At 50.7% G+C, this 24,771-nt stretch overlaps 8 protein-coding genes across 8 annotated transcripts; 4 read left to right on the top strand and 4 right to left on the bottom strand.

The window, feature by feature from the left end:
* Positions 1–1,344: 1,344 nt before the first annotated feature.
* CC77DRAFT_1053259 (HET-domain-containing protein) lies at positions 1,345–3,136 on the top strand (the record flags this gene model as incomplete). Its single annotated transcript, XM_018527736.1, has 3 exons — positions 1,345–1,396; positions 1,444–1,476; positions 1,527–3,136. 3 exons carry the CDS (start codon positions 1,345–1,347, stop codon positions 3,134–3,136), a joined length of 1,695 nt encoding a protein of 564 aa, XP_018382016.1.
* A 343-nt stretch (positions 3,137–3,479) lies between these two features.
* Positions 3,480–4,576, bottom strand: CC77DRAFT_1053258 (hypothetical protein; the record flags this gene model as incomplete). Its single annotated transcript, XM_018527735.1, has 3 exons — positions 4,293–4,576; positions 3,914–4,229; positions 3,480–3,542 (listed from the first exon to the last, which is right to left on the bottom strand). Exons 1-3 carry the CDS (start codon positions 4,364–4,366, stop codon positions 3,480–3,482), a joined length of 453 nt encoding a protein of 150 aa, XP_018382015.1. The 5' UTR covers positions 4,367–4,576.
* An 863-nt stretch (positions 4,577–5,439) lies between these two features.
* On the bottom strand, positions 5,440–13,751 carry CC77DRAFT_383472 (beach-domain-containing protein). Its single transcript, XM_018531462.1, has 4 exons — positions 10,985–13,751; positions 10,048–10,938; positions 5,694–10,000; positions 5,440–5,629 (listed from the first exon to the last, which is right to left on the bottom strand). Exons 1-4 carry the CDS (start codon positions 13,647–13,649, stop codon positions 5,597–5,599), a joined length of 7,896 nt encoding a protein of 2,631 aa, XP_018382014.1. The 5' UTR covers positions 13,650–13,751; the 3' UTR covers positions 5,440–5,596.
* A 634-nt stretch (positions 13,752–14,385) lies between these two features.
* Positions 14,386–16,528, top strand: CC77DRAFT_1023931 (subtilisin-like serine protease). The gene is made up of 2 exons (XM_018525767.1): positions 14,386–14,878; positions 15,073–16,528. Exons 1-2 carry the CDS (start codon positions 14,507–14,509, stop codon positions 16,309–16,311), a joined length of 1,611 nt encoding a protein of 536 aa, XP_018382013.1. The 5' UTR covers positions 14,386–14,506; the 3' UTR covers positions 16,312–16,528.
* CC77DRAFT_1077943 (hypothetical protein) lies at positions 16,414–19,163 on the bottom strand (the record flags this gene model as incomplete). Its single annotated transcript, XM_018529269.1, has 8 exons — positions 16,414–17,348; positions 17,406–17,541; positions 17,605–17,630; positions 17,700–17,837; positions 18,109–18,711; positions 18,819–18,824; positions 18,933–19,062; positions 19,120–19,163. 8 exons carry the CDS (start codon positions 19,161–19,163, stop codon positions 16,677–16,679), a joined length of 1,755 nt encoding a protein of 584 aa, XP_018382012.1. The 3' UTR covers positions 16,414–16,676.
* Positions 19,164–20,044: 881 nt separating this feature from the next.
* Positions 20,045–21,902, top strand: CC77DRAFT_383121 (hypothetical protein). Its single transcript, XM_018531460.1, has 5 exons — positions 20,045–20,648; positions 20,719–21,154; positions 21,213–21,356; positions 21,406–21,653; positions 21,702–21,902. The coding sequence occupies exons 1-5, from the start codon at positions 20,286–20,288 to the stop codon at positions 21,711–21,713; spliced, it is 1,203 nt and encodes a 400-aa protein (XP_018382011.1). The 5' UTR covers positions 20,045–20,285; the 3' UTR covers positions 21,714–21,902.
* On the top strand, positions 21,783–22,292 carry CC77DRAFT_1065040 (hypothetical protein; the record flags this gene model as incomplete). Its single annotated transcript, XM_018528780.1, has 1 exon — positions 21,783–22,292. One exon carries the CDS (start codon positions 21,783–21,785, stop codon positions 22,290–22,292), a length of 510 nt encoding a protein of 169 aa, XP_018382010.1.
* Positions 22,293–22,303: 11 nt separating this feature from the next.
* Positions 22,304–24,708, bottom strand: CC77DRAFT_383095 (FabD/lysophospholipase-like protein). The gene has a single exon (XM_018531459.1). The coding sequence runs from the start codon at positions 24,487–24,489 to the stop codon at positions 22,423–22,425; it is 2,067 nt and encodes a 688-aa protein (XP_018382009.1). The 5' UTR covers positions 24,490–24,708; the 3' UTR covers positions 22,304–22,422.
* Between the last annotated feature and the right edge of the window lie 63 nt (positions 24,709–24,771).

The raw sequence follows: 24,771 nt of genomic DNA, 5'->3' as shown, positions 1-24,771 counted from the left end.
CCGACATCACAGTACCGACACACGCCCTGATGTTTGTCGCTGCCTGCCACTGTGATATGTATCATGCAGGTTATAAGATCAAACCGCTCAATTCCTTGCACATACGACCATAGGACACTGAAAATTAGGCTTCCCGTCCGCTCAGCCATATACAAGCAGTGTACCGGCGGATTAGTAGTTAGGTGGGTGACCACTAGCGAATCCCCGCTGTTGTATGTTTTTGTCCTTTTGCACCGAGTACCAGTCGATAGCAGGGACATCGGGCAACTTCAGTATGTAGATAGGTAGTCTCAACAGGGTGGTCTTGAGAGGGGTTTGCCCACGTTCTCTTCTCTCGAATAAAGCTGTCTTTCCAAGCCTACGAACTAGCTTCCCATATATAGCCACTTCCTTCGAAGACGCTTACATTTGTAGCGTGCAGAGTTGCATGCCCAAGTTCAAACAAGCATTTGCGTTACTCTAACACAACCACTTCTTTTGTTGCCCCTGCGTCTCTCCACGCATATTTGTATGTTCTCCCAAGACCTATGCGCTCCATAAACTTTACACCACCTTCCACTCTTACCGTCTTTACAAGGATGGTGTTGTAGAGCGGACAGCCTAGGACGTCTGGCCTTGTCTCGTTACCCGTATCCCAGCATAAACGCCTGTAGTTTGAGGAAAGACTGTTACCTCGTTATCTATGCCATTTGCGCAGGCCTCTTTTGGCTCTGATAGGTGATGAAAAACGGTGTGCAGCGTCTCTAGAAAGATCGCGACGTCATCACAGCTCCGTATGCTGGCACATAGGCTTGTTCATGATCTTTGATCTGCACTTATGGTGACTTCTTCTCGAAGTGATTTATTCGTTTGGCATGTATATGTGCGCTGCGTGACAAGACTTCGTGAGGAAGGCTGAGTGGGAAAGGATGAGAACTATGCTGGCAGCCACCACGCGTAGTGTAAGCAGCATGCTTAGGCGACTGGCCAATGATCTCGCAGCCAACGAAAGCTTACTATGGAAGTTGCGCGAACCGACTCAGCCTTGTCAGCGCACCCGCAGTTGAACAGATATTCACAGCACACCTCCGCACCACACTGCGTTCCAAGAACGTTCGTTCATCCTAATGGCGGTGCCAATTCACATAGGTCCTGTCTGCACGAATCTGCTTACTACAAATGTCGCGGGCGTGAGTCCAATATCGTTGCTACTCTCGTCGGAAGGGCTAGTATACGCAAAACCATGGACTACTCTCATGAACGAGGCTCAAGCTGGCTGCAGACTTTGCAGGATTCTGAAAGATTTCTTGGACCAGGCAGATGAGAGATCTCGAGCTCGTCGTGATCGACTTTCGAGCGCCAACAATGTCTCGCATAAGCCATAAGAAGAAAGAGTCGTTCATTTCATATTGCGTCTGTCAGGAAATGATCTACTGATTGGCGCTCCGGATACCGTCTTTGCAGGCACTCTGCAGTACAAAGCGACCACAAATTTTGGTAAGTTCGCGGTCCCAAACACCACTTCGGAGCTAACGTAGTACTTGTAGGCGATCATGTAGCGCAGTTCTTACCACATGCAACTACCAAGTTAAATCGGGGGGACAAGGGAACCTTCGATCAAATACGCTCATGGATTAAAGAATGCGACTGTTGGCACGACAATTGTGTGAGGCGCGAATCAGAGCTCCCCGTGAGGTTGATAGATCTCGCCAAGTTCTCAGCCAAGGAGCAAAAGCTGAGATTGTATATTCCTAGAGAAGGAGAAGCAGGGCAGTATGCAGCACTGAGCTACTGTTGGGGCTATTCGCAACCAGTCATCACAAAGGATGTGAATCTGTTGCGGCACTTGCGCAAGATCTCGTACGATAACCTCCCGCAAACACTGCAAGATGCAATCAAAACAACCAAAGCTATGGGAATTAGGTTTCTCTGGGTCGATGCCTTGTGTATTGTACAGAACTCGGAGCGTGACAAACAAAGGGAAATAGCGAAAATGGCCAAGATCTATCAGAACGCTTATTTCACCATAGTGGCTGCCTGTTCCACAAGTTCAGCTGAAGGCTTCCTCCAGGTCAGAGATGGTCTACCACCAGCCCTGGAGATACCGGTTGGTTGTGGTGATGGAAAAATTGGCAGCCTTGCTTTACTGCCTACATACGAGAGCCTAAGGCACGAACCGCTACACGAAAGGGCCTGGACGCTGCAAGAGATGATCTTATCGCGACGATTGTTGATTTTTGGGAAGGACTCTGTGGGATGGAAGTGCGAGCAAATGGATCGTAGACTCTATCGCTGGACAGATTGGAATGGCTACTGTGCATCTACCGGACTGACAACAATTCGCTTTGCACCGGGCGGTAAGATCGTGCGTCCATCGCTAAGCATCTACTCAGCAAACATAAGCTCTTTCAGCAACCCTTCGCACTTGGCAGAAAGACAGCCGTACATCTTTCGACTGTGGAGAGATGTAGTGAAAGACTACTCGACTCGCTTGATGACGAATGAAGGAGACAAACTGAGTGCGATAGCTGGAATAGCGGCGTATTTTGAAGGAGTCATGAATGATGTGTATCTTGCGGGCCTGTGGGCCAGACATCTCTTGCAGGAGTTAAGTTGGCACGTTTATAACGCAAAGCGACCAGCCAGATCTAGGGCTCCTTCATGGTCCTGGATGGCTTTGGACGGTCCTGTCACTTTCCAAACAGATCATTGCGAGTGGTACACGCCTATCGTCGAAGTCATCTCTTGTACTGTCACACCTGTTTCGCCAACTGCGCCCTTCTCGAGCGTCACTGGCGGCGCCTTGGTTTTGGACGGAGCATTCAGCTCACCCATTTCATTTCTTTCTAGAAGAAGACAACTTCTCGCAGAAATCACTGACGATTTTGGTATGGGTGGTGAGCCCGAAATCCTCGATGGGTTTGGTATGGATAGCGACCAAGAGCAAGATGGGAATGATCTCTACATGGGAATTGCTCGATGCGTTGCGACCGCCTACTATGAGGAAGATGTTTCCGTGGGACGAACATCCACTTGGGGGCTTATTCTCAGGCCTTTGGCCGATAGCTCTTCTACGTCGCTTGTATACGAACGTGTTGGATGGTTTAATACTTCTGTTTGGAATTCCGGCAAACGAGGTGCCATCACGATAGTTTGAACGCAGGTCAATTTAAGAACACGATACTAAAGACCATACGAAATAAATATTGAATTTTTCGATCCATATCTATTCATTCCCTATAAAGTACCCAGCAATGCTAAAAGTCTAGATATCTACCCTTATGTAAGGACAAAGCTGAGCTTAAAACACTCTTCTCTATAATGAAGAGCGCACTAATCTTACCCTATTGTGTTGCTTGCATCTAAAGTCTAACGTCTTACAATTTTGAACACAAGACTATAGAACGCTTAAAGTTGGTTCTCTTGTTCATTCGATTATTACAAGACGAACTTAGGTGGTACATTGAGAGACCAAGATCACGGAATCTGAGCGATTTGCATCATTGTCGATGTGAAACTTCACAGTGCCGGCTCTCAGTGGACTCGAAATAGCGACACAATACCTAATATAATATTAGTTCGTGATTAACTTCAACTAGAAAGTGGTACATGCTCTACAGCAGCCCCGTGTTACACCAAAGCGAAGCGAGTTGTTCAACGCCACGAATAACATCATCTGTAATGGCTATTAGAAGCACTCTTCTTCTGAACTGATCAGCACGTCCGAAAAACATGACACCGATTGTCTTGGTCACATATAGCTCTGTTTTCGTTGCACAAAGAATATATAAGTACAGATACAGGTTGAGCTGCACTCTGCATAGTAGAATTTGTGGTTGAATACAATCTACCCCTACCCGCTATTGAGCCTCTGCTCAATCTCATAACTACTTCTCTCTAGGTAAATAAATAGTTCTATCTAATTTTTACCAACCGAGAAGTACTTCACGTCATATATAACGGCCTGGCATCCATTGTCTTGATCCGAGAACAACTCCAGATTAGAACCCAAAGCGCATTGATCTCCTTCGTATAGAGCCAGGACAGATCCCGGAACTGGCTGCCAATCGATCGATTTTACCGTCGTCTCGTCATTGAACCCGATAGCAGTGCACGACTGAGGCGCACTGTCCTCCCCGCCACATTGCGTGCCGAGGGGACTCGTACAGCCGACGTCTTCGTACCAAGATATACACCAGCTGTCTCGCTTTACCAAGGGGTCGGCAACAGCAGGGTCGGAATTGGTAAGACTGTAGGAGATCGGTCAGTTGCTGGGACTAGGAGTGTCTTTCTTTTGTTCGAAAATAACTTACCTAGTGGGCACGGCAAGCGTAGTAGCAGCAAGGCATGTGAGTAGTGCTGCCTGAAGCGAGGTAGGTGCAAGCATGATTGAGGGAAGTAGAGATTTGAGTTCGAAGGTGTTCGGTAAAGAAGCTGTGTTCAGGTAGCTCAGCAACGATAGTAATGAGATGTTGTTCAGATGGTATGTCGAGGAGTTTGAGAGACCGGTATTTATGTTGGACTGAGCGGAGCTCGTATCACAGCCTCAGTGATTGACATGATGATCATGTCATGGCGCAGGTCCATTCGAGATCGGTATCCGATGCTGAATCCACTGTAGTAATACTAGGACATTATCGCCCCGCGCTTGCAAGTTTGGCATCGCCTTAATCCTTCTTACATAGGACACGGGCCGTTCGTGATCTACTTTTCGCCTACTTTTTCACACGCTTTCTAGTCCTAAAAAGACTTCGGTCGTCTTGTTGCAAGTTCTAGTTACGTCACAAAAGCTTCTCCGTCATAAGCGTTTCTTTTGTGGTATAGCTCTGACTGTGTTAACGCCCGCAGAAGCGTGTTTGGAAATCACGTCGCAGTAATTGAGAGAGAGCGGTCATCAAAGGAACCAGCGTGCTATGCCGGTATCGAAGCGGTGTATAAATGTGTTAAACTTTCTAATGTTGTTGCGAACAAAGGGTATCCAGGTAAGGTTGAGGCCATAGTAGCGATAGGGAAAGCCTATCTAACATACAGCATGCAGTTTGATTGAGAAATCGCACCGATCTGCGCCACCCGCTAACGGGAGCGGGTAATACTGCACTGTATGCCTGAGCTTAAGTAATATTGGGTGGCCTAGGGCCGCCTACGTTTGGCTTACGGTACCCTGAACTTTGCATAACACTACCAAAATTAGTGTGTCGTGACTTGCATGCGAAGTCAGTACTTAGCCGTCTCTGCGGTGATGGAAAAATTAAAGGTAGGGTTTCTCGGTGTACCGGCGAGATAGTAGTTAGGTGGGTAACCATTATCAGTTCCCCACTTTTGTATGTCTTTGCCTCCCTTTTACTTTTGCTCCAAGTCCGATGATGTCTTTTGCGACCTGGAGCCGTTCATAATCCACTTGTTGCATTTTTTAACCAGAACACCTGAACAAGAAGTGACACACAACCACATCCACCTCCAAACAAACAGGACTGAAACGCCAAAACCATATCTATTCACTCCCCACCAATGCTACACACCCAGCTATCTGCCCCAATGCAAGAAGAAAGCCGCGCCCAAAACACCATTTCCCCATGTCGAAAAGCGCAGCAACCTCACCCCAACGTGCTGTTTACAATCAATGGTGCCGATGCACGCAATCCCATTCATACTACACCATCAAATTAGCACCTACATCATGAACTAAAAGAAAAACCAAAAAAAAGATAACTTACAACTCTCCCCTCCTCATCTCCAGTATAAACATGATTCGCCATGGGCAGTATACACGTAATCGGCGCCGCAGCCGTCGGCACCGTCGGATCACCATGATTAAGCACATTGACAAGGTTCAAAGACCACTTGCTAGGCGTCGTCGTCGTCATTGACCCGGGGGGCGTGTAAATAGTCGGTGGCGTGGGCGTAAGGTGGAAAATCTTGACGACGCCTCTCCGGTGGCCGGTAAAGATGAGCTCGCGTTCGCACCACTCGTTGCCCGTGCCTTCGTAGACGGCAACGGCGGTGATGCTATCTGCGTCGTCTTCGCTGTCGCAAATGTCCTCGTCTAGTAGCACGGCGCCGTTGAGTGTGGTGACGATAAGTCGGCTGCCGCATGCGAGCACAATGTGGCCTGTGACGCTGTTTATCCTGGCTGCTTGGATCGGCACTGGGTTACGTTTTTGTCGTTGACCGAGATCCAGTTCCCGGACGAATTCATTGCGATTTAGATCCCAGAGGAAGACACGCCCATCGAGCGATGCAGATAGGAAAGCGGAGAAGGCACGGCTTGCGGCCAGTGTGATGACGGAGGATTTGTGGCCGAACAATGTAGTTGCGTTTTGGAGGTCGATGTGACCTCGGTCGCCTTTATTCATATTCCAAATCGCCAGAGTGCAATCGGTTCCGGCTGTGATAAGCGTGCTGCCGTCGACGAATAGGGAGGTTGTTAGCTGGCCGGAGTGCAGATGCTCGAATAGTCCAATGAGCTTTTTGGAGTGTGAGTCGTAGAAGCGCACGCTGCCATCTGTGAAACCCCACTCCATGTAACGATCATGGTGCGGAGGGATGTTATGCCGGAATGGTGCAGAGCATAGGAGCTTGTCGCTCTTGCTGATGTAGTTGAGGGATGAGATGCGATCATTTGACTCAAGTAACGTGCCGGGTACGCGATGCAAGCTCTCGGCGGCCGTATCGAGCTTAGTAGGTCTTGTGATGTTCTCCTTCTGCGGATGTGGTCGTTGGAAGACCTGTGGAGGCGTCTGTCCGAAGTTGTTGATAACACTAATCTTTTGCGCACGCTCCTTCTCATCCACAATAGTATCGAGATCGATTGCACCTTGGTACGTCATGTAGTGGAAGACGTTGGCGGCCTCAATCGCTGCTTCGCCTCGCTGCTTGTAACCGAAGATCAAATCGATCCAGTGATGCAGGTTTTGGCTAACATAAGGGCTCTCCAATGCCTCGCGTTGTTTGGCGATGAAAATGGCCGGGTCGCCCTTGGCCCACGGAGGTAACTTGACATTGTCGATAGTCGAGCCGTCGGATCGCAGACCGAAGTTGTACCCATTGACATTGGTCAGGAAATCAGGGAGGAAGTAGAACTCTGGCGTAAGCTCGCGTACATCGGCCATGTTCTTTGCTGATACCGACTCCCAAACATTCTGGATCGAGTAGAACATACGGTCAGCATGATCCCACGTACCGCCCTGAATGAGGAAGAAAGCAGCACTGAACGGTTGAAGGCGCATGAGATACGATGCCACAGTCATGGCAGACGAGTAATGGGTGCCATAGTGGAAGGCATGACTAGCATCTCCCATCTCGGCAAAGGAACTGAATCTTTCTCTGATTAGGTGCTCTTGCTTCGGGTCTTGGATACCGATAGGTTTCCGGAGATCTCGGAAGTTGCTTGGGTCGCTGAGGTCCAGCTCTTCACTATGATAATTTGACAACACCCAGGGGAAGACTGGGTATTGTGTGAGGTCGTTGAACGTCCTGCCGGCAAGCGTATTGACAAACATGAGATAATGGAAGTTGGACATATCTCCTTTCAGCCACTTCTTAGTCGCTGGATGAGCGGAAGCAGAGCCGAAAGCTGATGCAAAACGTGACCCAAAAGTCTGCGGTGCTTCTTCCGGGTTGCGCAAGGAGTCAAGGCGCCAAGAGATTTCGGAATTGGCGAACTTCTCCGGGTTCGCGACATGAGAAGCTCGTTGTAGTACTCTGGAGTGTATGTCGTTACGCGCCTGGGCAGAGACAGCGGTTAGAAGATAGCTACGGCCATCGTCGAAGAATATCTCGATTCCGACATCACGGTGCAGGAAGCGTCGCTTCGAGATACTGATGACCTCAGTCCACTTCCAGTTCCTCACTGCATCTTCCTGGCTCCTTGGTGGTGGTCGACGAGTGGTAACAGCCTCTTTTCCAGCAATGACTTGCACGTAAGGGTCGCGCTCGTCGGGCGGCGCCTGCCATACGCGTACAATCTCACCGTCAGACCGCTGGAAGAAATCGTCCAGCAAGTAGAGACAGTCTTTTCCTACAATGAGAAGGCCCTCTATCGCTTCCAGTCCAACTACCCGTGAAATGTTGCACACATACTGCACCTGGTCGCCGCGGTTCAGACTGCGCATGACTTTACGGTTCTTGTCTTCGAAGCCATCCTCATCCTCGTACATGGCCTCGACCATCTCGAAGTCATCGTCGCTGGCAGACTCCGGTTCCTCTGTGGGATCACCCGATGCGCCGCTTACAGCGGAGGAAGATCTAGCTGATCGTCCTTTGACGGGTGTAACGCCAACAGCTTCTTTCGCCGAGATTGCTGGCACTGTAGTGTCTAGTCTTGGCCTCTCTCGTGGGTCTGTGTCTTTCCGTTTGGGTTGGTAGGATTGCTCTCTGGTAGTATTGTCGACGATGATACGCAGACGCTTTCGATCACGACCTTCGGTTTCGTCAAGCCGCCATCTGGCAGGTGGGCTCTCTTCGAACAAGCCGCATGGGCCTTTGAGTTGGTGATCGAGCTTCGCCAGTACAGTCGCCATGTAGGTAGCGTTATCCTGCTGGTCTTGTAAGACGCGCTGATGCTTGATACGTTCAGAAGCATGTATATTGGATCTCCAGTGGTTTGTCGAGTTCTCGTGGTGATTCCAGACGTTGTCAGCAGCAAGTTCATCAGATTGCCATTGCTTCAACTTTTCCTTGCGCTTTGCGATGCGCCTTTGAGATGTCTCTTCGGTCTTCTTGTTCTGGCTGTGGGCAAAGTCTTCCCATGATTTGGTCATGGAGCCATAGAAGAACTTGTCCATCTCTGTCTTGTTCTTGTCAAGCCATTCGAGGAACGTTTCGTTGTCTAGCTCGACCAGCTTTTGAAAGCCATCGTAGAGGTCCTTTGTGTCTCCATGAATGGCATCAGCCAATATCATGGATGTCTCGTGAGGCTTTTGCACCATGAGAGATCGCCAGAAATTCGCAGCTGCAAGACGCACAGCCGTGTGTTCAGATGACAACTGAGTGTAAAGAAGGTAGCAGATCATCTTTAGCGAAAACGTTTCGTTATTGACAGAAGAGAGGATAATAGGTTGCCAGTACATCATCTTCTCGATCACTGCTGTTGTAGTCTCTCCGCCTTCAGTCTCATCTGATTCTGCCAAGCGGAGTAGAGCGACTCTCAAGAAGGTGTTGCGAATTGATTGGATAGCTTGTGTGCAGAGTCTGACAGACTTGATTGTCGCAATGTCTGGTCGTTCCAAGTATTCCAGGAGGAACCCAGAAAAGTCGAGCAAGGGCTCCGCACCATCGAGAAACCAGCCCTCGAAGACCGCTTCGGACACATGAGTCACGAAGCGCGCCAAATTGGTGAGCACACGCGGTTCGTGCAGTAGCTGCTGGTCAAACTGAAGCGCATTCTTCACGGACGAAAGCGTCTGTCGAAGGATGTATGACTCAAAATAAGCTTGGTGTTCTTGGAAGCCAGGTGGTGTTTTCATGAACAAACCGAGTCCAGGGAATTCTTTCCTCGTGAAGATCTGGTCCTTGAACACATCTAGAACGACCTCCAATGTAGCCTCGACCACCGAACTACCAACTTTGAGCGCCAATGGAGCAGCGTATTTGGGAGACAGTATTGGGTTGAGCGAAGGCTGCTGCGCGACTTTCTTCTTATCCGCGGAGACTAGTACAAAAGACGAGGCTCTGCGGAAAGGCAACACACGGCGGGATGAGGGCGAAGGCGATACGTCGACATTAGTCGTACGAACCACAGGCGTCTCATGCCCATTGGCTCGGGAGAGCGGTCGTATTACCACATCTTGGCCCTCGAATGTCAGCGCGGACCCTCTCGAAAGTAATTCAGTCTCAGCGCTAACGTTATCCGATGTGACAATCACTGGATAGAGGACGAAGAGTAACTCCTGGACGTAGTTGGACGAGTTGGTGTAGTCGCGGAAACCTTCAGATCGCGAATGCAGCTCGGACAAGAATTGAATAGCGGAGTTAAGAACAACAGCAAAATCGTTGAGGCGATCTGTCTGGGGAGCTCGGGTGTCTAGTGTGGTCAGTATTGATACAATATACTAGGTAAGCGATACATACCAACTTTCGGTTGTTTAGCATTCAGCGACATTGTTCTTCGACGACCCCGTGTAACTGTGCCCTCGCCATTTTCTTGCTTAGGTGGGCCATCATCTGCTCGGGTGAGGTCTCGGTCTCGGACAATCGCTCTCAGGCCTGTTTCCAGCATTGCAGTAATTACCGGAAACACTTCAGGGTACCAGATCCTCAGCTGAGACTGTGGTGAGTGCGCAATGAATATGTCAACTAGATTGAAGACGTCGAAATCGCGCTCAAAGTCAATGGATGCAACATCTCGACCGAAGAGTATCGCAAAACAGATAGTCCAAATACCTGGAGTATTCCACCAATGTCGCAGTCTGTTCTTCATCAGAATGAAGCCTCCAGTCTTATCCGCAAACTTCTTGACGTAGTGTGAGCCATTTACGACAAGCAATCGAGCCAAGATCTTTGCGCCAAGAACAACGACTCGTTGCTCCGGCTCAGCGAGGAGGTACAGCAGCCACTTTCCGGTGACATTCTTTGCAAAACGGATGATTTCTTGTGGATTCTGAGGGTCACAAAGAAGCTCTGCCAGAAGATTGAGGATAGCAATGCCTAATTCCGGTAGAGATAGTGGTGGTGAGCTGGCGCCAATTGACGCTGGACTATTCGACCGTGGAGTCGATTCTGGTGTCAGTGTCGGTGTGTTCTTGCGAAGGCGGGCGACACTCGCTTTTGGCCGCAACCCCCGTTTGGCATATGATGCGCGGCTGTCATGCAGCGCATACGTAACGAAAAGAGAAAGCGATCTCGCATTCTCTCCGTTGAAGTTGATGACGAGCAAGGCTTTGAACGCACCAAGGAATAGCTTGAATGTTTGTGGTGTGAAATTCTCTCCTTTAAGAGCATCCGTAAGACGCTTGACAACTCCTTTGATATGTTAGCTAGGGTCGGCGCGTCATGTGGCTATACGTACGTATCCTATGAAACCGCTTAGCGTTGTAGTGATGATGCTTACTGCCCTTGGCAAAGTGCGCGAATTGCAAGTAATATAGCTTCTGGGTTTCCACTGAAGTAGCTCTACGCCAGATCTCAAGATCAACTAGGAGCACCCTATATGCGAGAGGGTTGATGATGAGCGACTCGGTCGGCTCGTTTTCATCATAGCCGACGAATCGAAGGACGATTCGCAGCAGCTGCATAACAAAACTTTCGCAGTCTTCCGGTGTCACATCCAGCGAAGACGGGTTGCGCCCCACCAATCCACCCATGGCGAATCCAATCTTCTGGCGGATAACCTCAGCCAGAACAGCAAATCCGTTGCGTTGCTCCATGGCCTCACAATTGCGCCAATTGCCTCCAACAGCTTCGAGTAAGATGTTGACAGAACGAAGCATACTGTCCAAAGTCTGGGCTGACTGTACCAACTTCAACCCGACCGCCACGCACCCACCGATTCGCCAGATGGCGTCGTCGAGCGATTGTGGAACGACAACGACAGGATCACCCGATAGTCGTCCAAATCCTCTCGGCTGAGACAGTGCATCGTTGACCGAAGGCACAGCAGCATTGATGATGATTGGAGTGCTATGCAGTCTGGTATACTTGTGAAGAGTTTTAGCTGACTCTCGTGAGAGGGATCGGATTAGCTGAGATTCATCGATGGCATTTCTGTCATCGTCATCCATGACGGAACTAGGGGAAAAGCTCAGCAGAATCTTGGATTCTGGCATTAGATGACTTGCATTCGCCCGGATAGCTGCTACGATGTCCGATCGCTCCTCCCTCCCGGGATGTAATATCTCGTTGTGAACATGAAGCTCAGCAGACGTGCGATAGGTCTGGAACGACCCAAGTCTATCTTGGAAATTTCCACAGTAACGCGGACCAAGTTTGTGATATACGGCGATCAGCTCATCCGACAGGGGTTCAGAGAAGAGGTGGAACGAAGCAACTGAGAGCTTAGAAGAGATGACGTTTCTGCCCAGTCGGGGCGCCAAGTTCCGTGGTGTCCCCAGGAATGCGAGTATGTGGTGCTTCGACACGCTGGAAGACATGGAGGCAAAGCTCTCCTGGCTGCTATCTAGCACCGGAGGATGTGAAGGATAATGTGCCTTCATAGTCTCGGTGAACTCACCATCTACGAAAAGTGATGCTTTGGCAGCACCCATACCAATAGCCTTTGTTCTTTTGTGGACAATAGCGATGTGATACCACCGGCCCGCTTCGAAACGAGGTGCTTTCTTAAACCGGACACTAGGTACAACACCAGTAGAATGACCCATATAGGTCTGCAGGATGAAGCAACGAGTATCTCTTTCCAGATATGCCATTAGGAAACACGTTTGCGTATCATCGTAAGCGCCAAAGAGTGTAGTGTGACAGTTGGTATCGAATCTGTCGACTCGTATCCAGGCCGCGAACGTGTATCCACCTCCCGTAGACATGGGCGGGAATGGACGACCGATATCTGGAAGTTCAATCGCACTGAAGCCATGCAGAGAGAGATCGAACTGTATGAAAGGCGGGTCGCGAGACGAGCGCATACCGCGTAGGAGGAACTTGGCAGCTGATTCCGAAGACGCTGCTTTGCGGAAGAGATAGTATGCATCGTCGAGCTTGTTTATACCGTACTGCACTAAGCCATCGGCCAGCTCTAGTAATAGGCTAGCTTCTACAGGAGCGCACTTGTTCTCAAAAAGAAGAGGCAAGACTGTACTCAAGACGCCAGTGACATGTAGAGCAGCTTTGTTAAAGGAAGAGATGGAAACGATCTCGAGGATGGCAAGCAACACCGAAACAGAGAGAGCCTTGGACCGTGTGCCTGGAACATCTTCACCAGACAAACCCTGCCAGAAGTGGAATATGGTTGGAATGATGTCTGGGTTCTGCAGTATCTCATTGCCGCTGAATATAGCGCGGACCTGGCTGCGCAGGGGGTCGAGATCGATGTCGGTGTCACTGTACATGGACCGCGGGCTAGAGACTACAATTTCGGTAGCCTGTGAGTCGCCATCGGGGCCTGCATCTTCCTCCGGCTTGGACTGTGTGGTTTCGAGCTTCTTATCAATGTCTCTGAATATGCGTGTCATGGCCTCTTCGCCCAATGCAAAAGCAAATAGGGTGCCGAACAGCTGCTCCTGACCAGCATCGTCGCGCTTGCTCTGTGACTGCCCGCCGAAAATTCCTGTGCTGCCCAAGGCTTGTTCCAAAGCACTCCAGCCGCCGTGCTCGACGCGCTTTGCAAAGAAGCGCCTGTTACCGGCATGCTCGTTCAGCGCGTCTGAGAGCACATCCAGCGTTCCCTTGATCACCTCGAAGAAGTCGATGCGGTCGGGGGTAGGCAGCTCGGCGGGCTTATAGAAGCCAGAAAGCGAGCGCAGGGTGATGAGGAGCGTCTCGAAGCCCCGAACATGTCTGAAGGCATCTTTGGTATGGGTTTGGTCGTTTGATTCGATAAGCAGCTGGCGCATGCGGCGGAGCGCGTTGCTCTGGTTGTGGAGGACTTCGGAGGTCGGGGGAGTGGCTTCGGACGCTCTGATCAATTCGTCCGCTAGGCTTCGGAGTTCGGCTATCTGGTTGTTCATGGGCGGGAGTCTTGAGGCGGCTGTGGAAGACCTGTGAGGCCGGGAAGTCGCCATGTTCAGTCAAGGCCGCTGCTGCGGAAATTCGGCGGGGAAGATGGCTGCGTGGATAGCACCTTCATATCTCCAAAGCCCCAAACCCGCACACGAAGCTCGAATGCGCCGACGAGCAAAGCGGGGTCTTTTTGTCGTGGGTTGGCGTATATCGAGGGCTGATTACGGCGTGCGGGCGCCGCGTTCGTGGTGGTTGCTGCTAACTCGGTCATCGAAGCTGATCCCTGTCGCTCCAGAGCTCAGGCAGCCGCCGAGCAACGTCGCGTCGTCGCAAGCAAGGTACACTGATAAAGAATGCGCTATTTAGGAACAGTGCACGTAGTCTGTCTAGACAACCAATGCAGTTATGATAGACAGCGCTCCGTGTCTCACGCGGGCCGCTTGGTGAGCTTCTGACTATTGCCTCACGTGAGGACGCATTGTGGCTGACCCTGGGGAGTGGCTGTTCGAGCGTGTCGTAGCCTGCATCCCGTCCAACATCAGACGGATGCATGTTCAAACCAACTCATCTAATCAAGCCCAAGAACTGCGAGGCGCGTTCATCGTTCGAATATCGTTGCCACGGACGCCCTGATACCAACCATGTATCATTCATCTGATACTCATGGCGCGTGCGCTAGCTCACCCCAGCCTCACTCGCGCGGGCCCGGATAGGTCATGCGTCATCCACCTAGCGCGCCCGGGCCATGCACCTCGGTCCTGATAAGAAGCTCCCATCGCCATAGCTACCCCAGCTGCATCCCCATCTCTCCTCCACAACACACGCCTCCCTCTCATCCCCCGTCCTTCATCTATCAAGCTTCTTTCATCTCCCTTTTCCGCCTGTCTTTCTAGTTCTCGCTGTGCGAGCTACCGCAATCATGAAGTACAGCTACAGCCTGATCGCCGCGCTACCGGCTTTGGCCGCTGCGTCACCTACCTTCCAGGCAGAGACCATCCACAAGGGCTCAGCTCCAGTGTTGTCATCGACGTCGGCCAAGGAGGTGCCCAACAGCTACATGGTCGTCTTCAAGAAGCACGTCAAGGATGCCTCCAAGCACCACGACTGGGTCCAGAGCGTCCACTCCAAGAACAACGAGGAGCGCATGGAGCTGCGAAAGCGCTCATCGCAATTCCCTGTTACCACTGAGGTCTTTGATGGTCTCAAGCACGTTTACGAGATGGCCGGCATGAAGGGTTACTCTGGTCACTTCGATGACGAGACCATCGAGGCCATCAGGAACCACCCCGACGTAAGTTCCATCTCCAGCTCCATCTATCCCAAAAGGCGTTCGCTGCGATCCAGGCTACCACGAGCTGCGTGGCCTCGAAGCGCTGGCGGCCTTATCTCCGCAGGCAGCTCCGGCTCCGCACGCCATCGCAACCACACGTGACGCCATCTAGGTACTTTGTACCTGCATAAGACTTGGCGCTAACAACTTGATAGGTCGACTACATCGAGCGCGACTCAGAGGTCCACACTCTCGGCCACGACGAACCAGAGATCGAGAAGAACTCCCCTTGGGGTCTTGCTCGTATCTCGCACCGCGACTCCCTGAGCTTCGGCACCTGGAACAAGTACCTCTACGCCGCCGATGGTGGTGAGGGCGTTGACGTTTACGTCATCGACACTGGCACAAACACCAAGCACGTCGACTTTGAGGGTCGTGCCAAGTGGGGCAAGACCATCCCCAACGGCGATGCCGACGAGGATGGCAACGGCCACGGCACCCACTGCTCCGGCACTGTTGCTGGTAAGAAGTACGGTGTCGCCAAGAAGGCGCACGTCTACGCCGTCAAGGTGCTCCGCTCCAACGGCTCTGGCACCATGTCCGACGTCGTCAAGGGTGTCGAGTACGCTGCTAAGGCGCACTCTGACACCGTCCAGGCCGCCAAGGACGGTAAGAAGAAGGGCTTCAAGGGCAGCGCTGCCAACATGAGCTTGGGAGGTGGCAAGTCCACCACCCTTGACCTCGCTGTCAACGCCGCTGTTGACGCTGGTATCCACTTTGCCGTTGCTGCCGGTAACGACAACGCCGACTCCTGCAACTACTCCCCAGCTGCTGCTGAGAACGCCGTCACTGTCGGTGCCTCCACTCTCCTTGATGAGCGTGCGTACTTCTCCAACTACGGAAAGTGCAACGACATCTTCGCCCCTGGTCTCAACATCCTTTCCACCTGGATTGGCTCTGAGCACGCCACCAACACCATCTCTGGTACCTCCATGGCCTCGCCCCACATTGCTGGTCTCCTTGCCTACATGCTGTCTCTCCAGCCTGCCAAGGACTCTGCCTACGCCGTCGCCGATATCACCCCCAAGAAGCTCAAGGCTAACCTCATCTCCGTCGCTACCGTCGGTGCTCTCTCTGACGTCCCAAGCAACACCAAGAACATCCTCGCTTGGAACGGTGGTGGCTCTTCCAACTACACTGAGATCGTTGAGAAGGGTGGCTACACTGTCAAGAAGGCTGCTGAGAAGAACGAGGAGAAGTCCGAGTTCCGCATCACCATCCCCTCTCTCTCCGAGATCGAGGATGACTTCGAGAAGGCTAAGGAGTCTGCCGGCCGCAACGCCCACCGCGTCGGAGGCAAGCTCCAGCACCTTGAGGCTGAGATCGAGGACTTCATCGCTGAGGAGATGGAGTCCATGTTCGAGAAGGTCAAGGAGCGCGTCGCTAGCCAGTAAATGTGACATGTAATGATCGTTAATATGAACCCAAGAGGGTCTACTGCTATATGGAATGGGATGGGTACGGTACTGGCGTTGGGTTCTTTACAAGGAGCATATTTCTCCTATCTCATTGGGCTCAAGTTGATGGACTGTACGTTATGGAATCATTCATGACATGGAACGCAATGTGAGGTAGATTAGATATCTGGAATGGATCTAACTTTCCTCCGCCATGTTTGCTCTTCGTTCTCTGGTTGTTTTTATGTGATGTTGCTGATGGAAGCTCGTTTTCTGAGACTCCGCTTCGATCCAGTCGTGATACCATACTGCACATTGCCTTCGGAACCATTCTCCAATGTCTGCTCTCCTTTCCCTCACACTCAGGCGGAGCGCTTCAAGCCTGCCTTGGCTTCGGATACATGTCTGAGAACCTTGAACATGAACTTGGTATGCTTGTCCAGTAGATCTGCAACGGCTGACTTGTTGAGCAGCTCGATGTGCGATACAATAATTTGGCAGAGTACGTCTCGCAGACTAACATCACTGTCTGGTGTGTTGCTGAGAACATATTCTGCTGCTTGCACGAAGGCTTCCTCATTCCACAATGACTCACAAACTAGGGAGAACTTCTCGCATGCTAGCACCTTCAGGCCTGCCACATCGTATTTGTCGCCAATTGTGTACATCTTGGAGTGTACGAGCAACAACTTCGGGTCGGTCTTGCCTGCTTCGAGGATTGGGGCGCAGATCTCGCACGTGAAGTTGACGCAGTTTCTAGAGCAGTCATTGGTGCAGTGATGATGCGGGCAGACCCAAACGCTATGATAATGACAACCCTGAGCACATTTATGAGGAAAATTCAAGAGGTGACCACAGCCACCGGGGCTGCGTTGCGACCGCAGTTCGTCTATGGCAGCCTGTGCCTGCTTCTGTTTCTGCTTGTATTTCTCGTCGGAATCCACTTCGTAATCACTTTCATAGAGGTACTGAACGAGCAGTCGTACGATTTCCGGCTCGTCTTGAGGTAGATCGACTTTGCCTTCACTTGCTTCCTGTTGTCACATTAGCACTAATATCGAACGCATCTGCAGAGTTCACAGTGGACGTACTTCGCCAACAGGCCGCGGAAACCTTTCAGCGCGCTCGAAGAAGCCAGAACGCTTGCAGACGATATTCTTGTGGACGCGGTATGTGTCACTGCCGCAAGTGATTGTGAAGTCAGAGTAGTCGCCTGATGCTAACAACCTAAGTGTTGGTTAGTACGAAGCTTGTTCTGGCTGAAGTATACTCTCAATTACTACAGCATACCGTAAAGGTATACACAGGTTTCTGCGCTACAATTCCAGCAGGAAAAGAGCTATGTATACATTGGAAGTACCTTTTGGTAATGAGCTTTTACTTACTCCTTCATCATCGCCATATGAGCGTTCGACACTGGAGTAGCCATCGCAGTAGGTGTTCTCGATACGACGTTGGAGTTGGAGAAGAGATTGTAACAAGGGTTGTGAGAAAAGGTCCAGGAAAGTTTTAATCTGGCTTTGCTAAGTGTCACGTTGACGAAAAGCGTGTTTATGGAAAGTGAGATAGACGAAAGCTAACCACGGACATACGCATTCAATGAGATCCAAGGTGAAGGTGAGAATGAAGGCCTTCCTATGACAAGAATATCCAAGCTATCTCTTTGGCAAGATAATACAGTTCAGAAAACAATGGTTCGTTCGTAAAAGATAAAATCTTTTTCATGATGCATGTGCACTAGCCAGAGGTCTTGATCCAACCCAAATCTTTCGCGCGCATGGTGAGTAAGCTCACGGCCAGGCCGTTGAACTCGTGGAGTAGCGCTTCAACCGCTGGCGAGTTGAGCATGTTCATATGATCTGCAATGGTCTGGGTGACAATATCTCTGAGCCCTTTGTCGTTCTCGGGTGTGGTGGAGAAGGCGAAGTGAGCGGCCGGGGCAAACAGCACATCGTCCCAGTACTCGTCATATAAGAGGGAGAATTTGCTAAGAGCGAGCTTCTTCAATCCGAGCACGTCGTACTTGTCGCCAATTTCGTACATTTCAGCGCTGAGGAGGAGTTGTGATGCGTCGGATGTTGACTTTGATTCTGTGCCAGAGGCCCAGTCAGGGCAGCACTCTAGGCATACGAAGTTGACGCATGCCTCCCTACAGGTCGTGCTGCGGCATTCATGATGATGGCAGACTCTGTAGTTGTCCGGACAGTCTGGGAGGCATGTGTGTGGAAAATCGTATGAATACCCTCCTCGCTTCACACACTTTACCTGTGGTTGGGCTGTGTCAAGCGTCATATCAGCTAGTTTGGTATCGTACTCGCCTTCATATAGGTACTGCACAAGTAGCTTTACAATCACTGAATCTTCCTCTGAGAGATCGGCTTTGGCAGTTGCGGCTCCCTACTAGGCGCGTTAGTTTGTTTCAATGCATTGTGCGTGCAAAGGAGCTATTTTCTCTCTGGCTTGTTGCCTCATGTCGAGAAGGTACCCTCAAGGTAGACACCTACTATGTTCTACAAGTATCGTAGAACAAGGTAAAGCGGATGCCTTCAGGGTATCTTTCTAGTACGAGGTTACACTCCAGAGAAGACAGGCAACTTCGCAGGCTATGTATGACGTACTTGATTAGCAGTGAACCTCTCCGCGCCCTTGAAGAACCCCGATCGAGTGCAAACCACATTCTTATGGACGTTGTACGTGTCAGATCCACAGGTGATGGCAAAGTCAGAGTAGTCGCCAGATTCAAGCAAGCTGCGATGGTGTTAGTCTTCTGGAAAAGCGCTCGATTGACATATATGATCGATTCACCTCTTGAATGTGCGCATGAACTCCTCGCGCGCCTGTTCCGCCATATTGTTGTGGAACAAAATTGATTCCTCACTGAGTTTGGTGGGTGAGTATTGTCTCGTCGAAATGTATACGGACAGAAGATCAACTAGACGAGTGTAAAGCAAAGACTCAAGCCTTGGTTAAGGCTGGAGGTGAAGGCGAAGAAAACCTACCCTAGAGGTACCTGATAAATGTTAGGTTTACCTGTGCTGTCGTAAAACCTATGAAATGCTTTTTGGGCTATTGTTTACTTGGACATATATAGAGAGAAGCGAACCTCCTTTGTATCATGTTAGCGCGCGCTTTGCCATGCTGCCCAGCTCGCTCGAGAAAGACGCATATTGCTCTATCATCCTTTGAGAACCGCCGACATGTGTGCTAAGCGTAGATAGGCGATGAGAACTAATTTAAACATACTTATGCGACTATTGCTGCTTGCGCTATGGTGTTTCGCGCATATGCCTTGTTACTTGGAAGAGAAGCAGATGATGGAGAGGATGGTGGCGTTAGCGCCACCGCGTCATGTCAGCTCCCTTCCCTTTCTCCAGGGTCGCGCCAAGTTTATCTTCGCGTCGCGATACGGTCCGCAGGTTGACGCCGGACGCCTAACCACCCTGCGACAAGGCGAGCCGCCTTATTGTCACCATCTCTTGCAAGGCTGAGTACTATCTGCAAGGCTTGCACCACGGGAAACCGGGACGAGCTAAGACCAATGCCTACCACGCACGATGCACAGTTTGTAGGACCGCCACTCCAACAACGCCAACATCACCCACCATCACCGCGATGTGGAAACTCATTCACGAAATCCAAGCAGATCTGCTTCCTTGGCTGTAATCCGTAAACTGGTGGCCTTGCATATTTACGCCACTCGATCGGCAACATTTTGTGATAGCTAGTATGCTGTAAACTTCGAAACTGGCCCCCAATTCGAGGGGGCGGTGCTGCAGCCAGCACAAAAGCGAATTCGCGACTTACGCCCGGTATCCCCGCCTTTTACTGGCTTGAGGGTGGCGTGCAGTCTTTCACGTATCTCTATCGTGTTCCTGCTTTCCTCGTTACTAACGGCTTCCTTCTTGTATCGCATGCACAACCGAGCGCGTGATGGTTTGTGATAGTTGCGTGTTCACTTTTCCGCTCTCACGATGATACGGAAACTATCCCAGTTCTCATCCACTTTCAGCACAGCACCCTCACACTTTACAACATTCTGGCGCCAACCGCATCAACAAGCGGCCAAAGACATCCGCAGAAGATGGCGGCGCTGTGCACTTTGGATACTTCTCGCAGCATGGCTTGCACTCTTGTTGTTTGCCTTTGCTGTACTAATAGCGCCAACTTCCAGCGTTGATTCTGGATCTCAACCAGCCTGTTTACCCGACGATTCTTTTGCGCTGGACCCATCGAAGTTTCGATTCTTCAGCAAATCTGGCTTCTTCCAGATTACATTGGGATTTGGGCATATGAACTTCACAGAGGTGAAAACTATAGACATTGCCTGGGACATCGTGAGTTTAGGCACACTGCAGCCTGTCTATACTGCATTTTGAGACGTTTAAGAAGCTGACTTTTACAAAGCTAGTCGGCCGCGGTGGTCAAGCTCTCGTCGCGTATATCTCCTGGCGCGTCTTCGCTCAGTATGTTACAACATCCATGGAAGTCACGCCTGTCACGTTTGGGACATATCGAACGATTTTTCTCCCGAACGGCGGCCTTTTCGTTTCTACCCTGTGTATGATCCGCGATTTCGTGAGACGTCACGGGCTACATTCGAAGATAGCCATGGTCTTCATGGTGTGCACCATGACTTTCACCTTTGTGTACCCGACCATCGCCAGTGCAATGACGGGTTATAGCGCGAATGTTGATGCTTTTATCCAAACAACAGGAGGCGAATACGTCCCTTTCAACGCATTTAGCTTCGCATACTTTGTCATCCATGACGGTTCGCGGATCGGTTTAGAAGACGATCATATTGCACTAGATAAAGATCCTGAAAAGAGCAATTACCAATGTAAGTGAGCTAAGCGGGAAATTGAGTAGCGTTATCTGGTCTGACCCGTCTTACACAGTCTCAAACAGCTTTGAACCAGTGGTTCCATCGCTCGGCTCGCTTGATGGGAGGTTCAGCACGTGTCATGAAAAACATTTCGGTTCGAGTGGCGACAGGGAATTTAACAGTACGACCTGTGAGTTGCAGCGCAACGTATCTAGGTGTAAGCTACACTATGTAGAACTAAGTGGCTATCGCTGATTTCCATACAGACGCTGCAGAGTACGGCTTCAACAGAGGAGACAAGATAAATTCTACCTTTGGGGGGCAACTTCTGCCGCCACCTACACTCAACATCTCAGCGCTATCTTTGATCAAAACGGATTCTTCAGAGTATACTTTTTATGAAGACCGATTCTTTAGAATCACTAACGATCCATCGGAAATGCTATGGGCATACGATAACAAAACGTACAATTTCAAATACCTACAAGAGAATGGGAAGTGTCAGGCTGCGCTGGTATGTCTGTTGTCACTCAGGTGTTCATTCTCTAACTGAACCGTATAGGACTACAAATGAGGATTCTCATACATCCAACTATTCATTATGGTAATCTTCCACATAGTCTGGACTCTTGGACTTTTCACCATGTGGATCAGAGCCTGCATGGTTATGAAGAAACGAGGGCGAAGCAGAGAAGACGTGGCAGGAGAAAATAAAGCTGTCTTCGAACTTGCAGCCGCGATGCGAGAGCAAATGAACGAGCCTACAAAAGAAGAGGGCGACGATGTGTCTGCTTTGACCGAAGCAAAGCTGCGACGACGCATTAAAAACGATCTACGCGGAGGATCCATCTCATACAACACTCCAATACTTCCCAACGGGGAAGGCGGCAAGAAGTGGGATGCCATAGCTTGGATAAAGAGCCATAAGCTGAGCATCATTGCGATGATCGTATGCCTTGTGGCGATGATGATCAATTTGTTTGTTTGGGTACCGGACGATACCGGTACCGTCGCCCTTCTCCCATTACCCACCGTGTTGATCGCCGCTTTGTACATCGGGTCAACCAGGGGAAGTCGCATCGTCCTGTTTGTCTGGATCTTCATCCTTGTTGTCATCCCGACGCAGATTACTGTATCTATAGCTACATATTAATATCAAAATATTGTAGTCTTGATCGCTTGGATGGACTTCTCATTATTAATTCTACTTAGGCTCTGTAATGCGACCGAACTCGAGTTCCTAGAATATACAATTCCTTCTCTCTGTCAATCACCGTGTGCCTTCATGTCAAAATCCGCGGACTATCTATCCGCACCGGCGCACTCCCAAAAACAGGCTCCAACCTCACACCGCCAAAACTCCAGCCATCAACAAAGACGCCCTCTTCAAACCTCTTGCTGACGATAAACCCCAGCGCCCCATCCAACCCTACACTAACCTCGATATCCCCCTCAATCTCCACCCACCCTTTCCCCTTAAACTCTTCATACCGCTTCGACCCCACCCTCACCCTCACAGCATCCGGATGCAACAACACACTGCCCACATCCGGCGTAATCTTGACATCAACATAGCGTTGCGAAAACGTATTCGGATCAAACGGTTTCCCAACGCTAAAGACGAGATCCCGAGGCGGTGTATACGAACAACTGTGAAACGAGACGAGGAACTGGACCTTGTATTTCCCCTGCGGAATCCCCGTCTTGATCGTCCGGAGACAAACATTATCAGCCTTGATACACTGATACACTGCCGCTTCCTCGCGTCGCCCATCATGATCCAGATCCTCGGCAACAGGGTAAACCCTCTTCAACCTCCCCGTCTCATTGTCAATCGCAAGACCGCTCTCCCCACTTGGCGATAAATCACGGTATTGTGACATTTTCGGTAGATCTTCTAGATGCGGGCTTACACCAAGCGGCATCCCCGTTTTAAAATCCACCTGCGCGAGTTGAAACGACGAATCCATTAAACCGCGTCCCGTCATTCCAAGCCGGAAGTGACTAGCACTGATTTCGAATCTGGGCGGGAGCGCCGAGAGTTTAGCCATGCGTTGGCCAAAGTCCTTGGCCGACCGGATTTGCTCGCCGTCGTTCATGTAGAGTTCGGTTAAGGACGCCATTTCATCTTCCTTCATCCACTGCTCTAGACTGACGTCTGCGAGCCCGCGATCAACGTCGAAGCGGAAGTACTTTGTGTCGCTGTTGTTGTACATGCGCTTCATTTCGTTGTCGACGCGTGCGGTGGATGTGGCCATTCCGGTGAGGGCGCTTGCAATGGATATGTCTGTTCCGAGGCCGAACGGCAGCCAGGATGCCATTTTCTTTACGCTGGGTATGGATTGTAGACCTGTTCCTACGGAAACTATGACACCGATTGAGCGGCCTTCCCAGAGGGCTTTTGCTGCATAGTCGACTTCTGCGCAGGGGTTGTTGAAGCCTACGCCACCATCTAGGTAGGTAACTTTTGGTGTGCCGAATTGCATTTCCTCGAAGAAGGTTGGTGCTGCAGAGGTGGCGCGGAGGGCTTCCCAGATACGGGTCGTTCGGTCGTTGGGGTCGTATGTTGAGAGAATCCTGGGGAGACCTAGAGCATTCTTGAGAGACGTGAGGACAAAACCGCGGCAGCCTTTTGCGTTTGCTTTTCTGTGGACGGATTGCCGGTGGTGCAGTTTCCAGGTTGCGCTTCGCATCGGTTTTCTGGGACCAAATGGACTGTCGCTGTACAATGTTGACGGAGCTATGGTGCTATCCATGCTGTCGGGGGGTCCGGAGGCCAACGAGCATTCTGAGTTCTTGAGTGTGGCTACTGGGCTCTCTGTGATAAGGGGTGCTGGTGCTGCGTCTGCCCAGATGCTGTCCCTGGGTAGATCATTCGCTTCGTCCACCTCTTCAAACAGTGCTTCATCCCACATGAGTTCGTTTGGATCGAAACCTAGATCTTTCAGTGCAGTCTTGATGGCGTTTGCAAGGACGGTGCCTGAGAAGCGACTGGCTCCTGTTGGGATCTTCATGCCAAAGGCCTTGAGCGATCTGTCGTGCTTGAATATCTGCTCAGCTAGTTTACTGTACACCGCAATACAGTCTTTGCAGTTTAGTCGTAACCGCGAAAGCATGATAGCTATGATTCCACCCGTCGATGTTCCGCCAATAAGATCAAAGTAGTCACATGGTTTGAGCGGTTCGTGGTCGTTCATTGCTCTCCTTCCTAGTCTCTTCTCCTCCAAAGCTATATTCTCCATCAGATTCTCGAGTACCAGCAACGACGATAGTCCTCGTACACCTCCTCCATCCAACGATAGCAGGCGTAACGGCGCATTTGGATTTCTCTCGGGGTTCGAAAAATCCATGGTGTTTAGGCGCCCAAACGGGCGGGTCGTGTGTTCAGGTGAGTTCCAGGTGTCGATCGGGAAGTATACGTATGCGTTGGGGCGGATCGTAGGATGTTTGTTTGCGAGTGTAGGTTGTATCGAGGGTGTAACCGAGTCGAACTTCTAAATCCACCTCCGACTCATAAGCATCAACTGTCACGAGGCGGCCTCTCCTAGGTTGATAGTATTCCAGTGGCGACGACACGAAGTGAGTCAGGTGTGCAAAACGTATGCAGAGTGGAAAGGTTGCCTACAAGGCTG

The sequence above is a fragment of the Alternaria alternata genome (assembly GCF_001642055.1).
Source record: "Alternaria alternata strain SRC1lrK2f unplaced genomic scaffold CC77scaffold_21, whole genome shotgun sequence".
Lineage (NCBI taxonomy): Eukaryota > Fungi > Ascomycota > Dothideomycetes > Pleosporales > Pleosporaceae > Alternaria > Alternaria alternata.
This window is presented reverse-complemented; position numbering and strand designations above follow the sequence as displayed.